This window comes from Neophocaena asiaeorientalis, unplaced genomic scaffold (genome assembly GCF_003031525.2).
Source record: "Neophocaena asiaeorientalis asiaeorientalis breed wild unplaced genomic scaffold, Neophocaena_asiaeorientalis_V1.1 scaffold340, whole genome shotgun sequence".
Classification (NCBI taxonomy): domain Eukaryota; kingdom Metazoa; phylum Chordata; class Mammalia; order Artiodactyla; family Phocoenidae; genus Neophocaena; species Neophocaena asiaeorientalis.
In genome coordinates, this window is record NW_020172733.1 from 1,972,729 (window position 1) to 1,993,507 (window position 20,779).

General features: G+C 36.6%; 1 protein-coding gene across 2 annotated transcripts in view; it reads right to left on the minus strand.

Annotated features, from left to right (window-relative positions):
- YAF2 (YY1 associated factor 2) overlaps positions 1–20,679 on the minus strand; it is a 65,049-nt gene extending 44,370 nt beyond the window's left edge. The window contains exon 1 of one of the 2 annotated variants that reach the window (XM_024740449.1): positions 20,557–20,679. In XM_024740449.1, the coding sequence (XP_024596217.1) occupies positions 20,557–20,591 (35 nt within the window). In that variant the 5' untranslated portion in view covers positions 20,592–20,679. The remainder of the gene's footprint in view (positions 1–20,556) is intronic. The other variant, XM_024740448.1, reaches the window with a different exon arrangement.
- Between the last annotated feature and the right edge of the window lie 100 nt (positions 20,680–20,779).

Here is a 20,779-nt window from a genome sequence, read left to right on the forward strand (position 1 = left end):
ATTTCTCTAATGATTAGTGATGTTGAGCATCCTTTTAGGTGTTTGTTGGCAATCTGTATATCTTCTTTGGAGAAATGTCTATTTAGGTCTTCTTCCCATTTCTGGATTGGGTTGTTTGTTCTTTTGACATTGAGCTGCACGAGCTGCTTAATGCATTAGCTTTCAAATGACCCACTCAGGCAAACAGGGGCACTACACAGAACTCAATTTCTAACTGTAATACAGAGATAAACGCCAAAAGGGCCATCTAGTTAACTAGATTCCTAGTTAACATCTGTTCCCTGAAAAGTAAGCAAGTACATGGCATGAAGGTTCTACGTGTTTGGATTGATGCAACAGATACAGGAGCAATAATCCAAATATTTTATCCTTATGGTATAAGGTAGTATAAAAGTTGTCATTAAGAACTAAATGATAATTTCCAATTTTAATTTATAGTAACACATGCAGTCTCCATTTAGACTCAGATCTTATGAACTGAAAATAAAATCAAGTGCATTTTAAAAAATAATTTGAGAATCAAAATATACTGAAAATATTTTAAGGTAACCAAAAGGTTCACTTAAGAGACCAGTATTCAAAGCTGTTTGTTGTTGTTATCATAGCATAAGCTCAACTAAGATGGATTTTATCAAAACAGCTGAGAAAAGAAATTCCAGAAATTAGGATACTCTATTCAAAAGTATCCTCCGTAAGCTCTAATAATTGTAACGCCCATCCACAAAAAGGTACTCCTTAGTAATCAAGAACCTAATCAAGTGTTTCACTAATGAGAATCTACTGCATAAAATCAATTTCAACTTTTGAAAGAACTGTTCAAAAAAAAAGAGTTATTTAGCTAACTTTCACTTCCACTACTACCCATTAGTTTAGACATTGTATTTTGGCCAGAAGCAACTTCAATTACAACTGGTTTTGTGATTCCAAGTCCATTATTTTCTAACTTTCAATTAAGATTTAAAATTCTAATGTAAGGTATTATAGCTGTGGAAAGTTGTTCGTGGTAAATCCTGGACTTGAAATCCTTTAGCAGTGTAATAAAATTCAACATTATACATATATTCACACATATTTCAGTGACATTATTGATGGTTCATAAATATGGGGGGATGTGTGTACCTCAGTTAACCAAAATAAGGTCAAAAGTGAATTATACACTTACTTACTAAATAATGTTATTTACAGAAACTGTCATCCTTTTTTGCTCCTTAAACAGCTCATCAGATAATCCGTTTCTTAATTAAATTTTCCTTTCCTTCAGCCTTATCCACTACTTAGCTCTACATGAACCCATAAAGAAACAAACAAAAAGAGTACTATTTTCTTAACATAAATTAACCTAAAATCAAGATGGAAAAAACTGTATTTATCTGTAAAATAGGGGTAACAGCAGAACCTACTTCACAGAGCAATTGTGAGGATTAAGTTAATAAAAATATAAGTAATGAATTTAAAAACCATGCCTGGAATCTAACCATATATCAAATTGTAACATAACCACCCAGAAATTGAATTATTTTCAAATGATTTTATATATCTTTAAAGAACTATTAAAAAATTCTAAGTTTAGAGATTTAGTGTTTGTATTAATTTTGGTACAGTTGGCTCTCTTTATCCAGGGGTTCTGCATCCAGATTCAACCAACCATACATCAAAAATATTCGGAAAAAAAATTCTACAAAGTTCCAAAAAGCAAAACATGCTAACAACTATTTACATAGCACTTATATTGTATTAGGAATTATAAGTAACCCAGAGATGATTTAAAGTATATGGGAGGATGTATGCAGGTTTATGTTTAACTCCTACACCATTTTAGTAAGGGACTTGAGCATCTTCAGATTTTGGTAACCAAGAGGTCCCAGAACCAATCCCCCATAGATTCCAAGGGATGACTGTACTATATTTTGAGACTATATTCTTTATATTGCAAGATAAAGAAAATAAGTAATTTATGGTATTGATTAGGAATCATGATGTGCAGCATGAAAGAGATACAAGAACACATGAATATTAAAAGTGCAAATACCACTTATACAAAAATACATATAATTTGGAAATAGTTAAGAAACATTCTAGACAGTAGTTACTAAGTAAATCACTATCATTATCCTACCAATATATAAATTATATCTGCTAATATTACAAAATCAGTCATTCCATTAGATTTACTAGTAAAGAAAGCTTCTTAGACCATTAAAGTTGCCAGAAACATTTATACAAATCATTTTCAATGTTCCAATACCTGATTTTTATTTATAAGCTAGAATTTTAGAACTGCAACTGCTGACAAATTCTAAAAGTATGAGAAAAATAGTACATACTCATGTTCTTGACTGACATTAGACAGTAAAGATACTAATATTCAATCTGTTCAGAAATGAACAGACTGAAGTGGAGGGATGCTAGCAGGTAAGCTCTAGGTCCCTAGAACCACTGCTCTGGACAGAACAGCTCTCCATTTATCTATTTTATATTTTGGGTTTCCTCCATAAGCCTCCCTTTCAGGAAAGAATTCTGCAACAACCACAAAAAGTTTCAAACTTTAAAGGACCATGTGATGAGCAGCCTTTTAAGATGGTCCACAATGATCCCACCTCCTGATATGCACGCCCTTCTGTATAATCTCCTCCATCTGAGTATGGGCTGGATTTAGTGACTCACTTCTAAGGAACAGAATTTGGCAGAAGTAATGGATGTCACTCCCAAAATTAGGTTATAAAAAGACAGTGGCTCCCATTTTGGTGACTTTCACCCAGATATCTTGCTTTGGGGTAAGCAAGCTGCCATGTTGTGAGCAGCCCCATGGACAGACCCAAATGACCAATAAATTAATGTATCTGGCCAACAACCAGAGTCCTGAGGCCTGCCAACAGCTGGAAGCAGGTATTCTAAGGCCTGCTGACAACCCTGAGTGAGCTTAGATGTGGATCCTCCCTCAGTTGAGCCTGAGAGATCCTGAGCCAGAACCACCTGCTAAACGGCTTCTGAATTCTTTTTTTTTTTTTTTTTTTTTTGGTTTACGGGCCTCTCACTGTTGTGGGCTCATAATTTTTTTTTTTTTTTTTTTTTTTTGCGGTACACGGGCCTCTCACTGTTGTGGCCTCTCCCGTTGAGGAGCACAGGCTCAGGACGCGCAGGCTCAGCGGCCATGGCTCATGGGCCCAGCTGCTCTGCGGCACGTGGGATCCTCCCAGACCGGGGCACGAACCTGTGTCCCCTGCATCGGCAGGCGGGCTCTCAACCACTGCGCCACCAGGGAAGCCCCGGCTTCTGAATTCTTGACAAGGAAGGAAAGAAGCAAGAAAGGAAGGAAGGGAGAGAGGGAGGGAGGGAGAGAAGATAATAAATGCTGATTGTTTTTGGCCACTGAGTTTTGTGGTAACTTGTTATAAAGCAACAGGTAACTAATATGGAAAGCATTACAAAGTAATTAGTATTAAGCTAAAAGTTGCAAAGTGACTATTAATTAGGTTCCTAAAAAGGAACTCACAGAAAATATGAGTTAATGAGTGGGGGCCCAATTTGGAATTTGGTTCTTGGTTTTTAGGTCCAAAAATTCAACCTAAAGCTAAAGCAGGTAAGACTCAACTGAACTATACCAACCAACCTCCTCAAACTGATTAATAAACCACACACCACCTTCCAGGGCATTTCCTTCCCAACAAATCTGGACGGAACCAAAGCATTACAAAGAATTGCATAATGCACACAGTCTAAGTGTGCAGCAGCCCTGAAAATTGGTTGTTGTGTCTACAAGCTACTTTTTTTAACTGAAATTTTTTAAAGTTTAAGATGCAGTTAACTTAAATATAAAGAAGCCTACATTACTACAACTCCAGAATAAAGCACCATTCTAGCAACCGCCAAATAACATCTCTCACTTCCTACCACCTCCTGTACTATGCTAAACACTAACCAGTTGGCTGTGTGGTTTTTCTTTTTATATTATTTTATGCTCTAGTCATTCTTCCTAAGGATACCTTAATCACATTAATTGATCTTCAACAATATTTTGATCTCCCTAATTTGACAAATACCCTAGTCCCATAATTAAGCACCACATTTTATAAACCATATCTTAAAATGGGATACTTCTGTAGAAAAGTAATATCCTCTATTCTTAATAGTTTCTAGTTCAAGGAAACATTTTCCTGATCCTAGTCCAAAATGTGAGAAGCATTAGTCCTTCATTAGTTAATTATAGTTAGTATCCAAGTTAAAGATTGGTTGGCCAAAAGGTTTGGTTTTTTTCCATAAGATGGCTCTAGTAGCACTTAGTTGTCTTTAACTTCATTCGAAACAATTTTGTTAGACTGTATGTGACAGCTGTCATATACCATTTTAATACTGAAGATGGAAGAAAATAAGCAACATTTTCGGCATATTATGTTTTATTATTTCAAGAAAGGTAAAAACGCAACTGAAACACACAAAAAAGATTTGTGCAGTTTTCTGAAGTTTCATGCTGGAGATTTCTCACGGGACGACGCTCCACGGTCAGGTAGACCAGTTGAAGTTGATCAAATCGAGACATTAATTGAGAACAATCAACGATATACCACGCGGGAAATAGCCAACATACTCAAAATATCCAAATTAAGCATTGAAAAACATTTGCACCAGCTTGGTTATGTTAATCGTCTTGATGTTTGGGTTCCACGTAAGTTAAGTGAAAAAAAACCTTCCTGACCGTATTTCCACATGAGATTCTCTACTGAAACATAATGAAAACATTCCGTTTTGAAAACAAATTGTGACAGACAATGAAAAGTGGATACTGTACAATAATGTGAACAGAAGAGATTGTGGGGCAAGTGAAATGAACCACCACCAACCACACCAAAGGCCGGTCTTCATCCAAAGAAAGTGATGTTGTGTATATGGTCTGATTGGAAGGGAGTCCTCTAATATGAGCTCCTTCTGGAAAACCAAACAATTAATTCCAACAAGTACTGCTCCCAATTAGACCAAGTGAAAGCAGCACTCGACAAAAAGCGTCTGATATTAGTCAACAGAAAACGCATAACCTTCCATCAGGATAACACAAGACTGTGTGTTTCTTTGATGACCAGGCAAAAACTGTCACAGCTTGGCTGAGAAGTTCTGATTCATCCGCCGTATTCACCAGACATGGCACCTTCAGATTTCCGTTTATTTCAGTCTTTACAAAATTCTCTTAATGGACAAAATTTCAATTCCCTGGAAGACTGTAAAAGGCACCTGGAACAGTTCTTTGCTCAAAAAGATAAAAAGTTTTGGGAAGACAGAATTACGAAGTTGCCTGAAAAATGGCAGAAGGTAGTGGAACAAAAGGGTGAATATGTTGTTCAATAAAGTTCTTGGTAAAAATGAAAACTATGTCTTTTATTTTTACTTAAAAACCAAATGCACTTTTTGGCCAACCCAATACACAAAAATAACAGCTAACAATACTCTGAATGTCAACAATTATGTCAACACGATAAGGAAATCAATCTTTTACTTTGCAGTTTCAAATTCTTTTTCTCACCTTTTCTGACCATAATATTAAAATTAATCTAATGAGATTCTAAGCCCTGTATTAATTTTCAAATCAATTCTTAATAACTATCTCTAAAACATAAGTGCATATTCTTGATGTAAAACAGTTATTTATTTTTAAATAAATTTATTTATTTTATTTTTATTTTGGCTGCACTGGATCTATGTTCCTGCACGTGGGCTTTCTCTAGTTGCGGCAAGCGGGGGCTACTCTTCATTGCATTGCGTGGGCTTCTATTGCGGTGGCTTCTCTTGTTGCAGAGCACAGGCTCAGTAGTTGTGGCACACAGGCTTAGTTACTCCGTGGCATGTGGGATCTTCCCGGACCAGGGCTCAAACTCATGTCCCCTGCACTGGCAGGCAGATTCTTAACCACTGCACCACCAGGGAAGTCCTGTAAAACTGATTTATAAAACAATGGCAAATTTTTCTAATATAATAAGTTTCAAATAGTCTGATGTCAACAGTAATAGTGCAACCTACTGACTATATTCTAAATAATAACTTTGTTATTCAGCACTCATAAAATCTGAATTATGGATATTAAGTTAAATGAACTTATACTTCTCAAAAGAGATAACCCACAAGTGGGCTTATCAGAGCTTGTCTAGCATGGCATTAAAAGGTCACAAAATTATTTTTTGCCTTAAGAAAAATCTGAATCATGGGGCTTCCCTGGTGGCGCAGTGGTTGAGAGTCCGCCTGCCGATGCAGGGGACACGGGTTGGTGCCCCGGTCTGGGAAGATCCCACATGCTGGGCCTGTGAGCCATGGCCACTGAGCCTGCGCGTCCAGAGCCTGAGAGACCACAAGAGTGAGAAGCCCGCGTACCGCAAAAAAACAAAACAAAACATGGATCACATCAAATCCCATATACTCCACAATGACTACCACTTTACAGACCAAATATACTGTACAGTTTTACGAAAAGTGCTGTGATTTGCTTGGTTAGCTGACCTAATGGTAGGATTCATTCCTTCTAAAAACAGAAGATAAGGACTTCTTCGAACTATACACGCTCCCTTACAATTAACTATGCAGTTTTCCAAGAAAGCGGTCCAAGTTGTTGTACTTACCACTTAAAAAATTCTTGATACCAACATGGACCCAATTTTTAAAATTAATTTTATTAATTTCTATAACCAGGAGTTACCTGTAAAAGTAGAGGCTTGGTGATATTTAGATAAGAATGCTCTAGATCATTAGAGCACTCTTCCTTGAAACAAGTTAGTTAGTAACATAATTTTACTCATCTCCTGACCTACCATTATTAATCTCCTTTATTAGATATAATTTAGAACTGTTGTAACTACCATGGAAAGCTTAGTGCAAGCACTATGCAGGATTATAATCTTGTTACAATTTAAAATATAAATGTTAATGCAACACTTGTTAAAATAAACATTACACAGAATGCAAAGGAAAAAATTAAGATTCTGATGAAAGTAAAAGCCATTTGCCATGGCCAACCACATCCCCTCCTTTTGAAAATATTCTCTTCCCTCTATTCCCATAACATTACACTCTCCTGGGCTTCTCACTCCCTACTTAATTTTTCTTTCTCCTCTATTTCTTTCTTCATCTTTGTAGGATTCTCTTCTTCCACCACCACAAGGAAGTGATGATGTTTCTCAAGTTTCTGTCCTGGATTCTCTTTTCTCATGCTGTTCTATCTATTCTCTCCTTGATCTGTCTTGATCTGTCTCACTCCCATGGCTTCAATTTGGTCATGTATGCTGATGACTAACAAACATGTATTTATAGCCCTGATCTCCTTCCTAAGCTTAAGCCCCACATATCCAACTGCCTCATAGATCCCCCTTCTCAGATTTCTCTCAGATGCTTGAAATTCAACAAACCTAAAAGTGAACCACTACCTTCCCCAAAACCTGTCCTTCCTCTTGTTTCCGGTCAGTGACAAGTACCACCATTTACCTAGCTGCATAATTAAGCCAGAATCCTGGGATTTATCCTTGATTCTTCCCTCTCTAAAACCCAAATTCCTATCTCTGACAACCATATCCAACCATCCATCAAGTCCTATACATTTTCTACTAAACATATCTAGAATCCATTCACTTCTCTCTCCTACTGGCATTATCCTTGTTTGGGCCACTACTGTCTCTTGCCTAGACTACTGCAACAGCTTCCACCAAATAGTTTCTCTACCGCTAGTTAAGATTCAACACAATAATCACAACTTAGAATAAAATGCTACTTGCTGTGGTTTCAACTATGTATTGTGTCGATGACAAAAGAAAACATTTTTTAAACTGCTGAAAAAATTGAGTATGAAGGTAATTTAGGTTGACACAAGTTCTTTTATGAAGTAAATGGGCATAATTAGACATACTCTACCCAACTCACAGGCCCATGAAATGAAATGAAATGATGTAAATGTTCCTTAAAAACAAGTGGAAAACAGTTTAAAGCAACAACAGAATCAGATAAATGATAAAGAGACTTTGCAGTTCGGTTAAGCATTGTCAGTACCTAGGCAAGACAAAATGACAGACACTGGGATTTTTTATTAATATCATTTACAATTATTACCATTATTATTAACTAAAAACTATGTTAAGTTCCTTACATCATTTATCACATTTAATCATCACCACAAAGCCCTATGGTTAGATGACCATACATGGCATGGTGGGGATTTAAACTAAAATGTGATTCTGGACCGGTCGCACTACTCTCAAGGAGATTACAGTTCAGGGAAGGAGAGAGAAACAAAATTAAATATTTTCAATACACTGTGTAAACATAATCATCACATTTTGCACAGAATGCTTTACGAGTAATTGAAAGGGCATTCATTCTGGCCTATGGATAAAGAAATGCTTCTTGAGAGAGATGATGCCTTGAGCAATCATAAAGAATAAGAAAGAAACTGTGGAGGATAAGAGAGTACAAAGCAGAGGAAATAATATAAACAAGACACTGTGGCCTAAAAAAGACCATGACCATGCCGTCTGACCATCCAACCTTGAAAGCAGACTTACTCTTTAACTCTGACAAATAGTTTAAAAAAAAAAAAAACAAAAAAACGCTGCTTTTAACTATTCAATTCTTAAGTCTATATACACTGCTTACCACTATTACACTACCAAAGTACTTTCTAGATGTAAAAACTTTTACTGGTAAGGCCCAAATGTTTATGTGACAGTACACATCAGCTTAACACACACACACACACACACACACACACATGAAGGGAAGAGAAGAAACAGGCAGAGAGGGAGGAAAGGAGGGTAAGAGGGTGAAAATATCCCTGAAGCAATTTGTGGAAGTATTATTTTTTAGTAGAAAACACTTCTTATGTTCTGGTTTTGTCAGTCACCCACTAGAATCCACACATTTGACAATAGATAGTGTTATATATGGAAGTCTATTAATATATTACCACTCATCTATTTCACTGTTTCAGCTAATATTTTTTGAGGACTTACTGTATGCCAGGCACTGTGCCAAGTACTTTACAAGAATTATCTCATTTAATCCTCACAACAACACTTGGTTATTATCATCTCCATTTTACAACTGAAAAAACTGAGGCTCAAAGTTAGTAACTTTCACAAGTTCACATAGCCAGTAAGTGGTGAGACTAATATATAAGCACAAATAGTTGAGCTCCAGAATCAAAATTCTTCACCACCATACTACATAATTGCAAGCAACTCATAAATATTGACATTCTTTTCTTTTTCCTGCTTTCCATTATCATGAGTACACATAAAAATTAAAAACAAATACACAGTGGAAAAATAAAACTAGATATATTTTCCTGCACTAAAAACATGTATAATGAACTCCTACATAAGTGGAAGATGGCAAGACTACAATTAAAATGTAAATTACCAAGGAATATTACAGAAAAGTGCTGTGTGAATCAGAGACATTAAGTTTACGAAAAGTTGGCAACAAGGGAATACTGAACAAATTTGATTACCACATTCATATAGATGATGAAATAGCTTAAGTTTTATCAAAAAGTACAATTTGATGACATTATGAATTTAAAATATTTTTCATCTGTAAGTTGTACTGCTCATTACTCATCTAATCAATGATTATAGAGCCCTGGGCCTTATCACCCTTGGTCTTAAAAAAGAAAGCAAAATGTCTAAGAAGATGGGTGAGAAAAAAGGAAAGGAACAGGGAAGGAGGGAGAAAGAAAAAAGGCTTTTCAAAGGGAAAAGCTTCCAATCTCCCCACCATTATACAAAACTCATTATTAGCTCTTCCCTTTGAAATGTGAGGCTAAGAAGTCCAGTCACAATTAATCCAGGCTGTGCTGAGCAGAATTTGAGTGGTAGAAGGCTAAATGGACGGAACAGGGCAATGATTCCCCCCAAAAAAAGGTTTTAATAGCAAAACTCATTTAGGAAATGAAAATTAAGAGAAATCCTAACAAACAAAATGTATAAGAGCATAGATGATCTGGCTGAAGTGCAGTGTGGGAACACAAAGTCCCACTTGTTTGCTCCCATTGGCAGCCACTGAGATAATTTCAGATCTCGGGGCTCCAAAGAGCACAATTCAAAACCTCTGGGCCCTTTTGAGGGAAGGACAGCTCTCTCTATGCCAAGAAACCTGTTACTTGATTCTTACTGGCAAACCCGTCTCCTCCTTACTCCCTTATTTCCTGCAACTTGCTCTCTCACAAGAGGCTTCCCAAAGCTGGCCCTGAAAGAACAGTACGGCTAAAGGAATGGGTGGCTGTGCGTTCAATGCTGTGCTAACATCTCTCTGGCCTGAGAGATGTTATGATGGTGGGCTTTCTTATTTTCCTCCTTACACTTTAGTATCTTCAATGAACATGTAATACTTCTATCATCAGAAAAAGAGTTATTATCTTAAAGAAATAAATAATTCTATCACCCATGCCCAGGTTACTTACGTTCACACTTGAAACTACTACTTTATTAAGATTTACCTAAAACAGGAAAGATTTTCTAGTAAATAAAGGAATGAGAACATTTTAGAAAGTAGGCTAGGAGACTCTGGGCCCTGGGTAGACAAAAAGTAAATAAAAAAAAGGATGGAGAAAGATGAAAAAACGACCAAAACAACTTTGCCTACTTTACAAATACACACAGAGCTCTACTTCCTGAGTAACTACTTCTCTGGCATTGAATATAATCTACTTGCTGCTGTTTTAGGTTGATCATTGCTAGTATATACTATAAAGGATGATATTGTGTAAAAGAACCCTGATCAGACTATAAAATATGTAAAGGTGAAGTGATTTAGCTCATGTCTAAAAACTGTCAGAGAACTGTACAAATTTTTTATCATACACACACATTCACATACAGTCTAATTTGTTATACTATCAGAGATTCTTAGAATTTATATCACAAGTAAAAGAGGGAAATAATATTTACTGGGGTTTTTCTCCTAAGAAATACTATGATATCAAAGAAGTCAAGATATACAGCACAATAAACGTTATTGTAAAACACATCAAAATGAAGTTTGACATTTTAACTTCAAAAATATTTCTTAAAATAGAGAAAACAACCGACCGTCATTTTGTTTTTCATTCACTATAGTGCTAGCCCAGATTTTAACATAAGTTCTTATATCAGTTGTAAGTAGTAGGTTTAATGTTAGAAGTTCTCAAGATGTACAGCACTAGATGCAGGTATAATGAAATTTACAAGAAGAAATCCTTAAGAAGTTACTTGCTACAAATTTGAATGCTACCACAGCAAGGTAATAAAAAGGACTTAGAAATCCAAACATTTGAATCTAGCACTAACCAGCTATTGACCTTGAACAGCTCAATCTTTCCAGGCCTGTTTTCTTACTTGTCAAGAGGCTACTAAGCTAGAGCCATGAGTCCCAACAAATAGAAAAGACCTCACCCAGCAGATTGCTATGCATTACCTGGCAGTTCTCTTAAGACTGCAGGACAGCAAGAATCCTCCAGAGTTGAAAATCCCAGAGGAAAGGGTTTGGAAACAATAGCGGCCTCAACAATTTCAGAAGTTTATATAATAACATCTCTACCCCATACCCCTCAAGATCTTCCCCCTGAAAATTATCTTATCTCTACCACTAAGGTTTCAAGAAATAAAAAATAGCCTGTCTCAGAAACTGACTAAACACTTTGGAAGCTCTTAAAAGGTTCCTTCCAGCTCTAAAATTCTCAGTAATTCTGTAAATTTCCATAATAAACAACATTACAGAACAAAATGCCTACTGAATCTTTTTTTTTTCTTTTTTTTTTTTGCGGTACGCAGGCCTCTCACTGTTGCGGCCTCTCCCGTCGCGGAGCACAGGCTCCGGACGTGCAGGCTCCGCGGCCATGGCTCACGGGCCGAGCAGCTCAGCGGCTTGTGGTGTCCTCCCAGACCGGGGCACGAACCCATGTCCCCTGCATCAGCAGGCGGACTCTCAGCCACTGCGCCACCAGGGAAGCCCCCCTACTGAATCTTTTAAAACAGATGATTATCAACCACAGGTCATATATAATAAAAGGTAGAGATTTTAGCAATCATGAAAGTCAATGAACAAAACACTGTTAAGTGTTCAGTAAATATTTGTTAAATGAATAATTTAGTTTCAAAGTCACAATGACATAATAATATTTTACACACTTGTAAAACCACTAACATTACAAGTTATAAAAGATAATTATTTAAGGCAAATGTGTCTTTAAAAAAAAAAACACCTAAGGTTTCATTGAATGAAAACTTGATACCCCACAGAATGCTAATCTTTCTACCAAAGTATGTTGGCCAGATATCTAACCTTGAGCAGGCGGACTCTCAGCCACTGCGCCACCAGGGAAGCCCCCCTACTGAATCTTTTAAAACAGATGATTATCAACCACAGGTCATATATAATAAAAGGTAGAGATTTTAGCAATCATGAAAGTCAATGAACAAAACACTGTTAAGTGTTCAGTAAATATTTGTTAAATGAATAATTTAGTTTCAAAGTCACAATGACATAATAATATTTTACACACTTGTAAAACCACTAACATTACAAGTTATAAAAGATAATTATTTAAGGCAAATGTGTCTTTAAAAAAAAAAACACCTAAGGTTTCATTGAATGAAAACTTGATACCCCACAGAATGCTAATCTTTCTACCAAAGTATGTTGGCCAGATATCTAACCTTGAAGGAAAGAGGAATAAGTAAAGAAACCTAGAATAAGCATGTGCAGAATTCTAGAATTTTGTTCACTTCTGATAATTTATTTCCAATAACTCACACATGTATATAGGAGGGTTCTTTTCCAAATAATGACTTAACCTGTATCAGAATTGCAACTTTTTCAAAGCTTATTTAAAAAAAAAAAATAATAACTTCCTTTCTAATACCTATATTCCTCTTTCAACAAACCTTTACTGAACACCTATTATTTCCCAGGCACTTGGTTAAACATCTTCGAAAAAGATAATGAAAAACTCATATTCCTCTTAAGAAGCTCATAACGAGAGTAAATGCATACATCTAACAAAACCATAGTATGCTAAATGATAGAATAAAGGTAAGCATCACAAATTGACTTTGAGGAACTAATTCCAGGAAGAGAATACAGCCATCCTCCTCTCTCTGGCTAATTTGTCCCATTGAGAGAGAATACTCAGCTTCATGAGAAAGACAAAATCAACTCTGGGTTTATGAGGAAATGCTGAAGTTAGACAGAGATCACAATCAGAGATATCAACAAAAAACACAAAGGAATGCAAGTTTGGGATGGGCTTAGGAGAATGTCACAGGGACTAGATATGTGAGCTGGATCTTGAAGAATAAGCAGTTAACGAGCAAGGCAAAGTAACAAATTCTAGAAAGATATCAATGACTAATCTTTTTAGCTTAACTGAACAATTAGAAATAATAAAGAAGCACAAGATGAGGGAAAATTCTTTTTTCAACGTCTGCCTATTTCTATAGTTATACAGGTGTCTAATTTGTACAATTGATTTATCTTTGAAAGTAACATGTTCATAGATAACATAATACTGTCTCAATCATAAGGTAAAAATTACTTCCATTTGAATTATAATTAAATTTAATTCATTCCATTAATTTTAAATTCAGTGTAGTTCAAATGCAAAATCTGAATTTTAAACTATTTTTCAATTAAACAATCTCAAATACTACAAATCTATGTTTAATATATTTTAGTTTTTGATAGGCTCTTGACATCAACTATTTTAACTTTAAATATCATTTAACAGAGAACCCACAATTTAATCGAGTAATAAAATATATTTTATAATATGCTGTACTCTTTCATGACTTCAGTAGTTTAGGAGAAATACTTCTCATTTTCAGCTATACTAAGTAAATTTCAGTAATCTAAATAACAAGACCTAAAGAAAATGTTGTGAGGTAATAAATACACAATTTTCCAAAGTTATACCTTAAAAATGCTAAGGTATTCATGTACAATGTCATCCTTGAAATAATGCTACAACATGAAACTTATATAATGTTATATGTCAATACAAAAAATGATAAAGCTAAAAATGTTCTAAAACTGAGATAAAAGTTTTATTTTCTCTTGTACACATACATGCTTTTGAGAATGTGTATAAGAATAAAATATGGTAAGACGTGCTAAGTTCTTTATGTTTTTATTTAATCATCAAAATAATCAAATACTGTGTTATAAAAATACTATTCCCGTGTTTAAATACTCAGAATCACTCATCTCAGTTACTCATCTAACTGTAAAAATTGTGCTTTTAATCAAATAACACAGTATCAAAATATGAAGCAAAATTGTGAAAATAAAAATAATGCTGAATCAATAAATACCTACAAATTATGGACAAAATAATCTGGTAATATTGTTACAAATATAATCTCAAAAGTTATTGGAGGGCTTCCCTGGTGGTGCAGTGGTTGAGAGTCCGCCTGCCGATGCAGGGGACACGGGTTCGTGCCCCAGTCCGGGAAGATCCCACATGCCGTGGAGCGGCTGAGCCCGTAAGCCATGGCCGCTAAGCCTGCGCATCCGGAGCCTGTGCTCCACAACGGGAGAGGCCACAGCAGTGAGAGGCCCGCGTACCGCAAAAAAAAAAAAAAAAAAAAAAGGGTGCCAACATCAAATACTGCTGAGGTGACATGGAAAGAAGACTGAGATTAGGTCCCTGAGTTTAACAACTAGGTCACTAGGTTATATCAGAGCTCTCACTCAACAAAGGATAAAGGAAAGGGAAAGAATGCCTGCCGAAGTAAACGTGCTGTATACAGAAACCAAAGCTAATAAGACTCTATGCCAATAGTGTATCAACTTTTTGCTCTCAGGAACTCTTCACACTCTCAAAAGTTAAAAGAGCTTTTGTTTATCTAGGTCTTATCTAAATCAAGAAATAAATTACTATATCGAAAATAAAAACTGAGAAAAAAACTTAAATATACATTGTTTCGTTTTTTAAAAATCATATTTTAATATAAGTAATATACTTTTATGAGAAAACCCTATATTTTCCAAAACAAAGGTAACTTTGTGTGAAGAGTTGTAATTGTATATTTTTAGCTTAGAGGTACTCAACTACCCAGCTTAATAGAAGACATCTGGATTGTCATAACTGCTTCTGCATTCAATTTGTTGCAATGTGTTGTTTTGTTTCAAGAATATGAAGAAAATCTCGACTCCCACAACTATGTAGTTGAAAAAGGGAGGAGTATTTTAATAGGCTTTTCAGATAATTGTGGATATTCTTTGATACTAAATAAAAGCACAACAAAGAGCTGTTTCTCAAACGTTAGCTGCACATGAAATCTGGAAGCACGTCAATGAAGTTTTCATAGTGTTCCCTTAAAATCCATTGGTTTATTTTATACTTTGAGTGGATTATCTGTGCATGGTTTTGTAACATCATACATTGGTTACTGGGAAATACTGGTTTACTGAGTGATGCAAATTTTCCAAATGTTGACAAACCACATAATAAAATATCAGAAATTATATTCATTGATATAACCATCTGATCTCATCTTTAAACTACTAGGAAGCTCTTAAGCTCACTGTAGTAGTTACAAGTTTTCAAAAATTCTAATTTTCACTTGAAAGCTCAATTTTTATCATTGCCAACAAATATTATCAATTGTTTTCTCCGAAGTGACAAACTTACTGTGTTCATTTTTGAGAAAATTGCTAAATATCCAAGTCTGAATAACCACAGTTTGCCAGGCATTCTCTCAAATAAAAATAACGTTCTATGAAAAAAGCTAGTTCTGCTCAAAACTCAAACAACTACAAACAGCTCCAACTGCTCTCCCGCGACTCAACCACACTAGTTTGGTATGCAGCAGGAGTGCTTTACTTGTACTTCCCAGTTCATCAGACAGAATATTAAAAAAGACACAAGACTTGCTAAAATTAGTCATTTTTACTGCTTCATGAACAATATTCTTAAGTGAAACTAGCATTATTCTTACTGCATGTGCATGGTGGTGAAGATTACGAAGAATATAGCAATGTGGTGCTACTGCTTTGATTTATGCTAAAGAGCCAGCAGTTTTACTCACCATTGCCTCTGCACCACCTCTTCAAGTGTCAACACAGTGAAAAAGGCAAATAACATCTTAGTATGATTATGAACTCCCTAAAAGGTCCTCAGGGACCCTCAGGGTTCATCAGATCACACTCTGAAAACCACTACTATCCAAACACTAATCACTTTCAAAATTTCTCTTTAACAATGAACCCGTGTGACTACTCTAACCCAAGATGTAGAGAGAAAAACCAACCAACCAACCTCCTAGAATAAGGAGTCTCTGAACAACACCTGTGTGGTAGCTGGAAAGGCTCCTCAGGTAAGGGAGGCTCAGAACTCTGCATTCTGAAAAACAGACTGACTGAGATGGTCCGCAATTCTTTTCTCACATTCCCACACCAAGGGTCTAGGAGAATCTGTGCCAAGCCTCAAATCAGAAGACAGAAAGCAAGTATGACAAGACAACAATGATACTGGAAAAGAGTTTTATCAGATGATAACTGGTTTAATTTTCTTCAAAATGTGAATTTTATATTGTTTACTTCCATTTTATAGAAGCTGAAATAACTCATTCTTTTTAACAACAGTCAGGTCCTAACCATAATACCTGTTCAATTATAAACACTATTTCTTTTAACAAGAAAATTTCACCTCTTCAGCTCACACATAAAGATTTGCTAATACTACCTCATGTACAGAGTTGGTTACAATTCAAAGTGTTTCTGAATTCACAGCAAATCATAAAATTTTACAGAAGAAACAAACATCTATTTTGCCCACCACTGTATGTCTAGTACCTAGCTCAGCCCTCGTACAAAGACGTTCAATAAAAACTGCTGAATGTTGAAGTGGTTGAAATGAGACAAGAATTCACTGCCAGACTCCTAGTATAACACCTAGTACTCTTGCTAATATGTGAAATCTTTCTCATCGTTCTCTAACATAACATCTCTGAGAAACCTAAAGGGACTACTACAATTTATCCTGAGAAAATATAACATTACCTGTTACGCTTGAAATTACATTTGAAAGCCTGCTCTGGACTAGGTGTTTTATAGGTTCTCATTTAGATCACAGTTCAAAACCAAAACAAATAGCTCTAACATTTTCATTTTTAAGTATCTGCGATCTGAATTAAGCATTAATTTCTATTCCTATATGAAGTGGCAATAAGATACTAGTCTAACTCAATACATTGATTGTACTACCCTCACACACACTATACTAAATATTTCTTTTTCTCTGATGATTCAGAATGGTTCTTGATTTCTTAAAGTTTCTTAGGTTTATATTTGAGACACTTATTGTGTTAAAAGAATTTCAAATATAAAGATGAAGGAAATTGTGTAGTACCTTTGAAAATAATTGGCACTGTAACTTTTTCATTTTTACATTTTTCCTGTCAGTTTGACATTTATCATTGATTCTTTCACAAAAGCACATTGTAGAAAACTTCAGTTTTGAACTATCTAGTTATTTAGATTCTAGATTTTAAAAAAGATTAGTGAAATTTAAACTAAGGCCAGCAAGTACAAAATTAAAATTCAATCAGAGAAATGGCATACACTTAAAGAATATAATTTATCAATTTAGGAATTGAAGCTACTTCAAATCACATTTCATTTTGAAATACTGCTATCATTTCATTCCATACAGTTATTCTGCAGAAGAACATGACCTACCAGGGATATTGCCAAAGGAAAAGGTCATCTGTTGCAATATAAAGGATTTGAATCAGATATCCTTTAAACAAAAATGACTGTCAGAAAGACTTTAAAGGGAGGTCATGGGGCTTCCCTGGTGGCGCAGTGGTTGAGAGTCCGCCTGCCGATGCAGGGGACACGGGTTTGTGCCCCTGTCCGGGAAGATCCCACATGCCGCGGAGCAGCTAGGCCCGTGAGCCATGGCCGCTGAGCCTGCGCGTCCAGAGCCTGTGCTCCGCAACGGGAGAGGCCACAGCAGTGAATGGCCCGCGTACCACAAAAAAAAAAAAAGAAAAAAAGGAGGTCATGGACTCCACCTTCTCTGGAGGTTTAAAAAGAAAAGATTTTTCAAATTTCTGGGATTGGCTTAGACTTGGCCTCACATATGGTGACTAAGACAAAATCAGTTCAAAGGTGAGTCTGACCCAAAGGATTCGAGTCCTGTTTGTCAGTCACAAAAACAAGTAATTAGCAAACTGCATCCCTGGGCTCTGCAGCTATCCAGTCCCTGCGTTAGTAATTGCCAACCTTATTCTTGAAATTACCCTAACTGCTAATTAACATGTCAGTCGTAGAGAATTATTTCTTCTAACTACTGAAACTTTTGCTTCTCCAGTGTTATGTAGCCCTTTAATCCTGTTTTTCTAATATTACCAGAGAGACAAATATTTTGTGGTGCAATCAATACCTGCCCTATTAACAGTGCCCTGTTCCATTGTTCTACCCAAACATGGATTCCACTCTGAATTTCAGAAACAACCAGAGAAAAATAACAGGTAACAGAGAAATTAGAGCTCTTAGGTTTAACTTAGGGCCAAAATCAAAAGAGAAGAGACAAATTCAGAGAGAGGAAGGAAGAAGCTGAGAGGGTCGTAGTGTAGAACACTTACTTTTAGGAACAGAGTGTCCCTTAGACTTCTGGTGAGTTGCCCAGAGCCTCTTCAGTTTCAATCCAAATGACAATGCTTCTCTGAGTCCTTCTCAAGTAATGTTTCCACCACTAAAAATTGGATCTATAAGAGCTCAGATGTACTGGTAAGAAATGTCAGGGGCCCCCATGTGGGCCTCAAGCCTCTTTTAAACTAGGCCCACTTCTCTGTCCTGGGCCAACTCCCCTGTGCACTATATTCCTTCTTCTTCCAGGTGCCAGGTATTCGGCCTGTTTCTTCTCTTCTGAGCTGCCACCACCTACTCTATTTCTCAGGGTTCCTCTAACCCCAAGACTGGCTGTGGAGTAGGACACCAGCTTCCCCCCTTCCTTGCTGTCCCTGCAAATAAACATACAGGCTCTTCTAGTTTCAGTATTTTTCTAGTGGCTACAAGAAAATAGAGAGGGAACAACAAAAAGCAACAATATCGCACCAGAGATTAAGATTATAAAAACTGTCTCCACATTAAAGTTCCTGCCTTTTCTGAAAATTGCTTATTGAGCGTTTAAAAAAGTACAAAGTACTAACATAGATATACAAATATAATCTAAGCCAAATCCAACCTTATATAGACTTAGAGATACAAAGATACTCTGCTTTTCAAAATACTTAAATCACGGGTCCAAAAATAGTTACCACATTCATTTTAGCAAATGGTACTTTTTTCCTTTTAGCATGTTCTGTTATATTCCCTTGAATTTAGCAGCTGTTTGAAAATTTGCTTTTTAAAGGACATGGTTAAAATATTTAATATATTTTACCCAATGTAATGAGAATTAATATACGAAAAGCATATTGTGGTTTACAAAAAGACAGGTATGTCAAAAGCAGCTAGCTTCACTAAGCAGATCTTAAAATTTCAAGTTTTGACAACCATTTATGTGTTCACATTTAAAAATTTAATAAAATGCTGTAAATGGTGTTTAAAAATCTGGATATCTCATTTTTAGGAATCTAACTCCTACTGAATATATTTATTCCTCTAATGTTACTATTGTATAGCCCTTTTTAAAAACAACAGTATAACGCATTAGTATTCTCATGATAATCCAGTTTCTAACAGACTTTAATCAAGAGTATATGCCATCTAAATATTAGGCCATAAATCACAGTAACTAAGTGCTGGCAGATCAAGAATGCCACAGACTTTGAATTTCCTGAATGATTTTCTTTATCCACTTAATACACTTAAGTGGTTTTTTTGAAGACTCTTATCATACTGTAAGCTTACAATAAAATAAAAACCTAAAATAAGCAGAGATCATTTTATCCCATTTGTATAGTCTAACAGATTGCCATCTAATCAAACTAAAGATATTCACTTTCAGAAAAAATGTGTCCCTGTGACTGGGCTCACCTCCAACTATTTATTTATACAATATTAGAGGACCTGGGATTAAAAACACTACACAAACCCCTGATCTGACCCTTCCAGACGTCTATGTAAAAAAAAAGGAAGCTTAATCTGTTGTGGACTCTATAATCAGATACTTTTTTGAGGAACGACATTAAATTACATCTTTCGCTCCTAAAGGGGATTTCATGGTTTTTCTTTGATTCCTGCACACTAACACAACAATGCAGCCAACGTTATTACATCCGGACTGTGTAGTGGGGAAGGGGTGGGGGGCGGGGGGGCATTACACCCAGCGACACGAATTAAATCGCAGTAGCTAATGCCTCCCTTAAACAATTTATTCTCTCTTGGCAGCAAAAAACGTTCCAGCCTCTTCAATTACCCCTTACCGCAAAGCATCGCTTGGGTCGCGATCAATCTGACCCAGTTCCTATCGCGGCCACCACCTCAGGCTCGCCTCCGCCCGCCCGGTCTGCCAGTGTCACGGGAGGGGGCGGCGGCCGCAGGGGCGTCCTCGGCGCCGCGAGCCGGTGGGCAGGCGCCGCGCGGGGCAAGCCCGGGACTCACCGGGTGGAGGTGCCCTTCCGCACATCGCACATCATGCACTTGAAGGCCTCGGCGCTGTTCCGGAAGGTGCAGACGCTACAGTCCCAGTAACCCTCATCCGAGGACGGCTTCGGCTGCCGCTTCGGCCTGCAGAACACAACCCGGACACGACGCGGCGCGGGGTCACCAGCGGGCCGCGCCCGGGCCCCGCGGCCGCCCCCGCCTCGCCCCCCGCCCCAGTCCC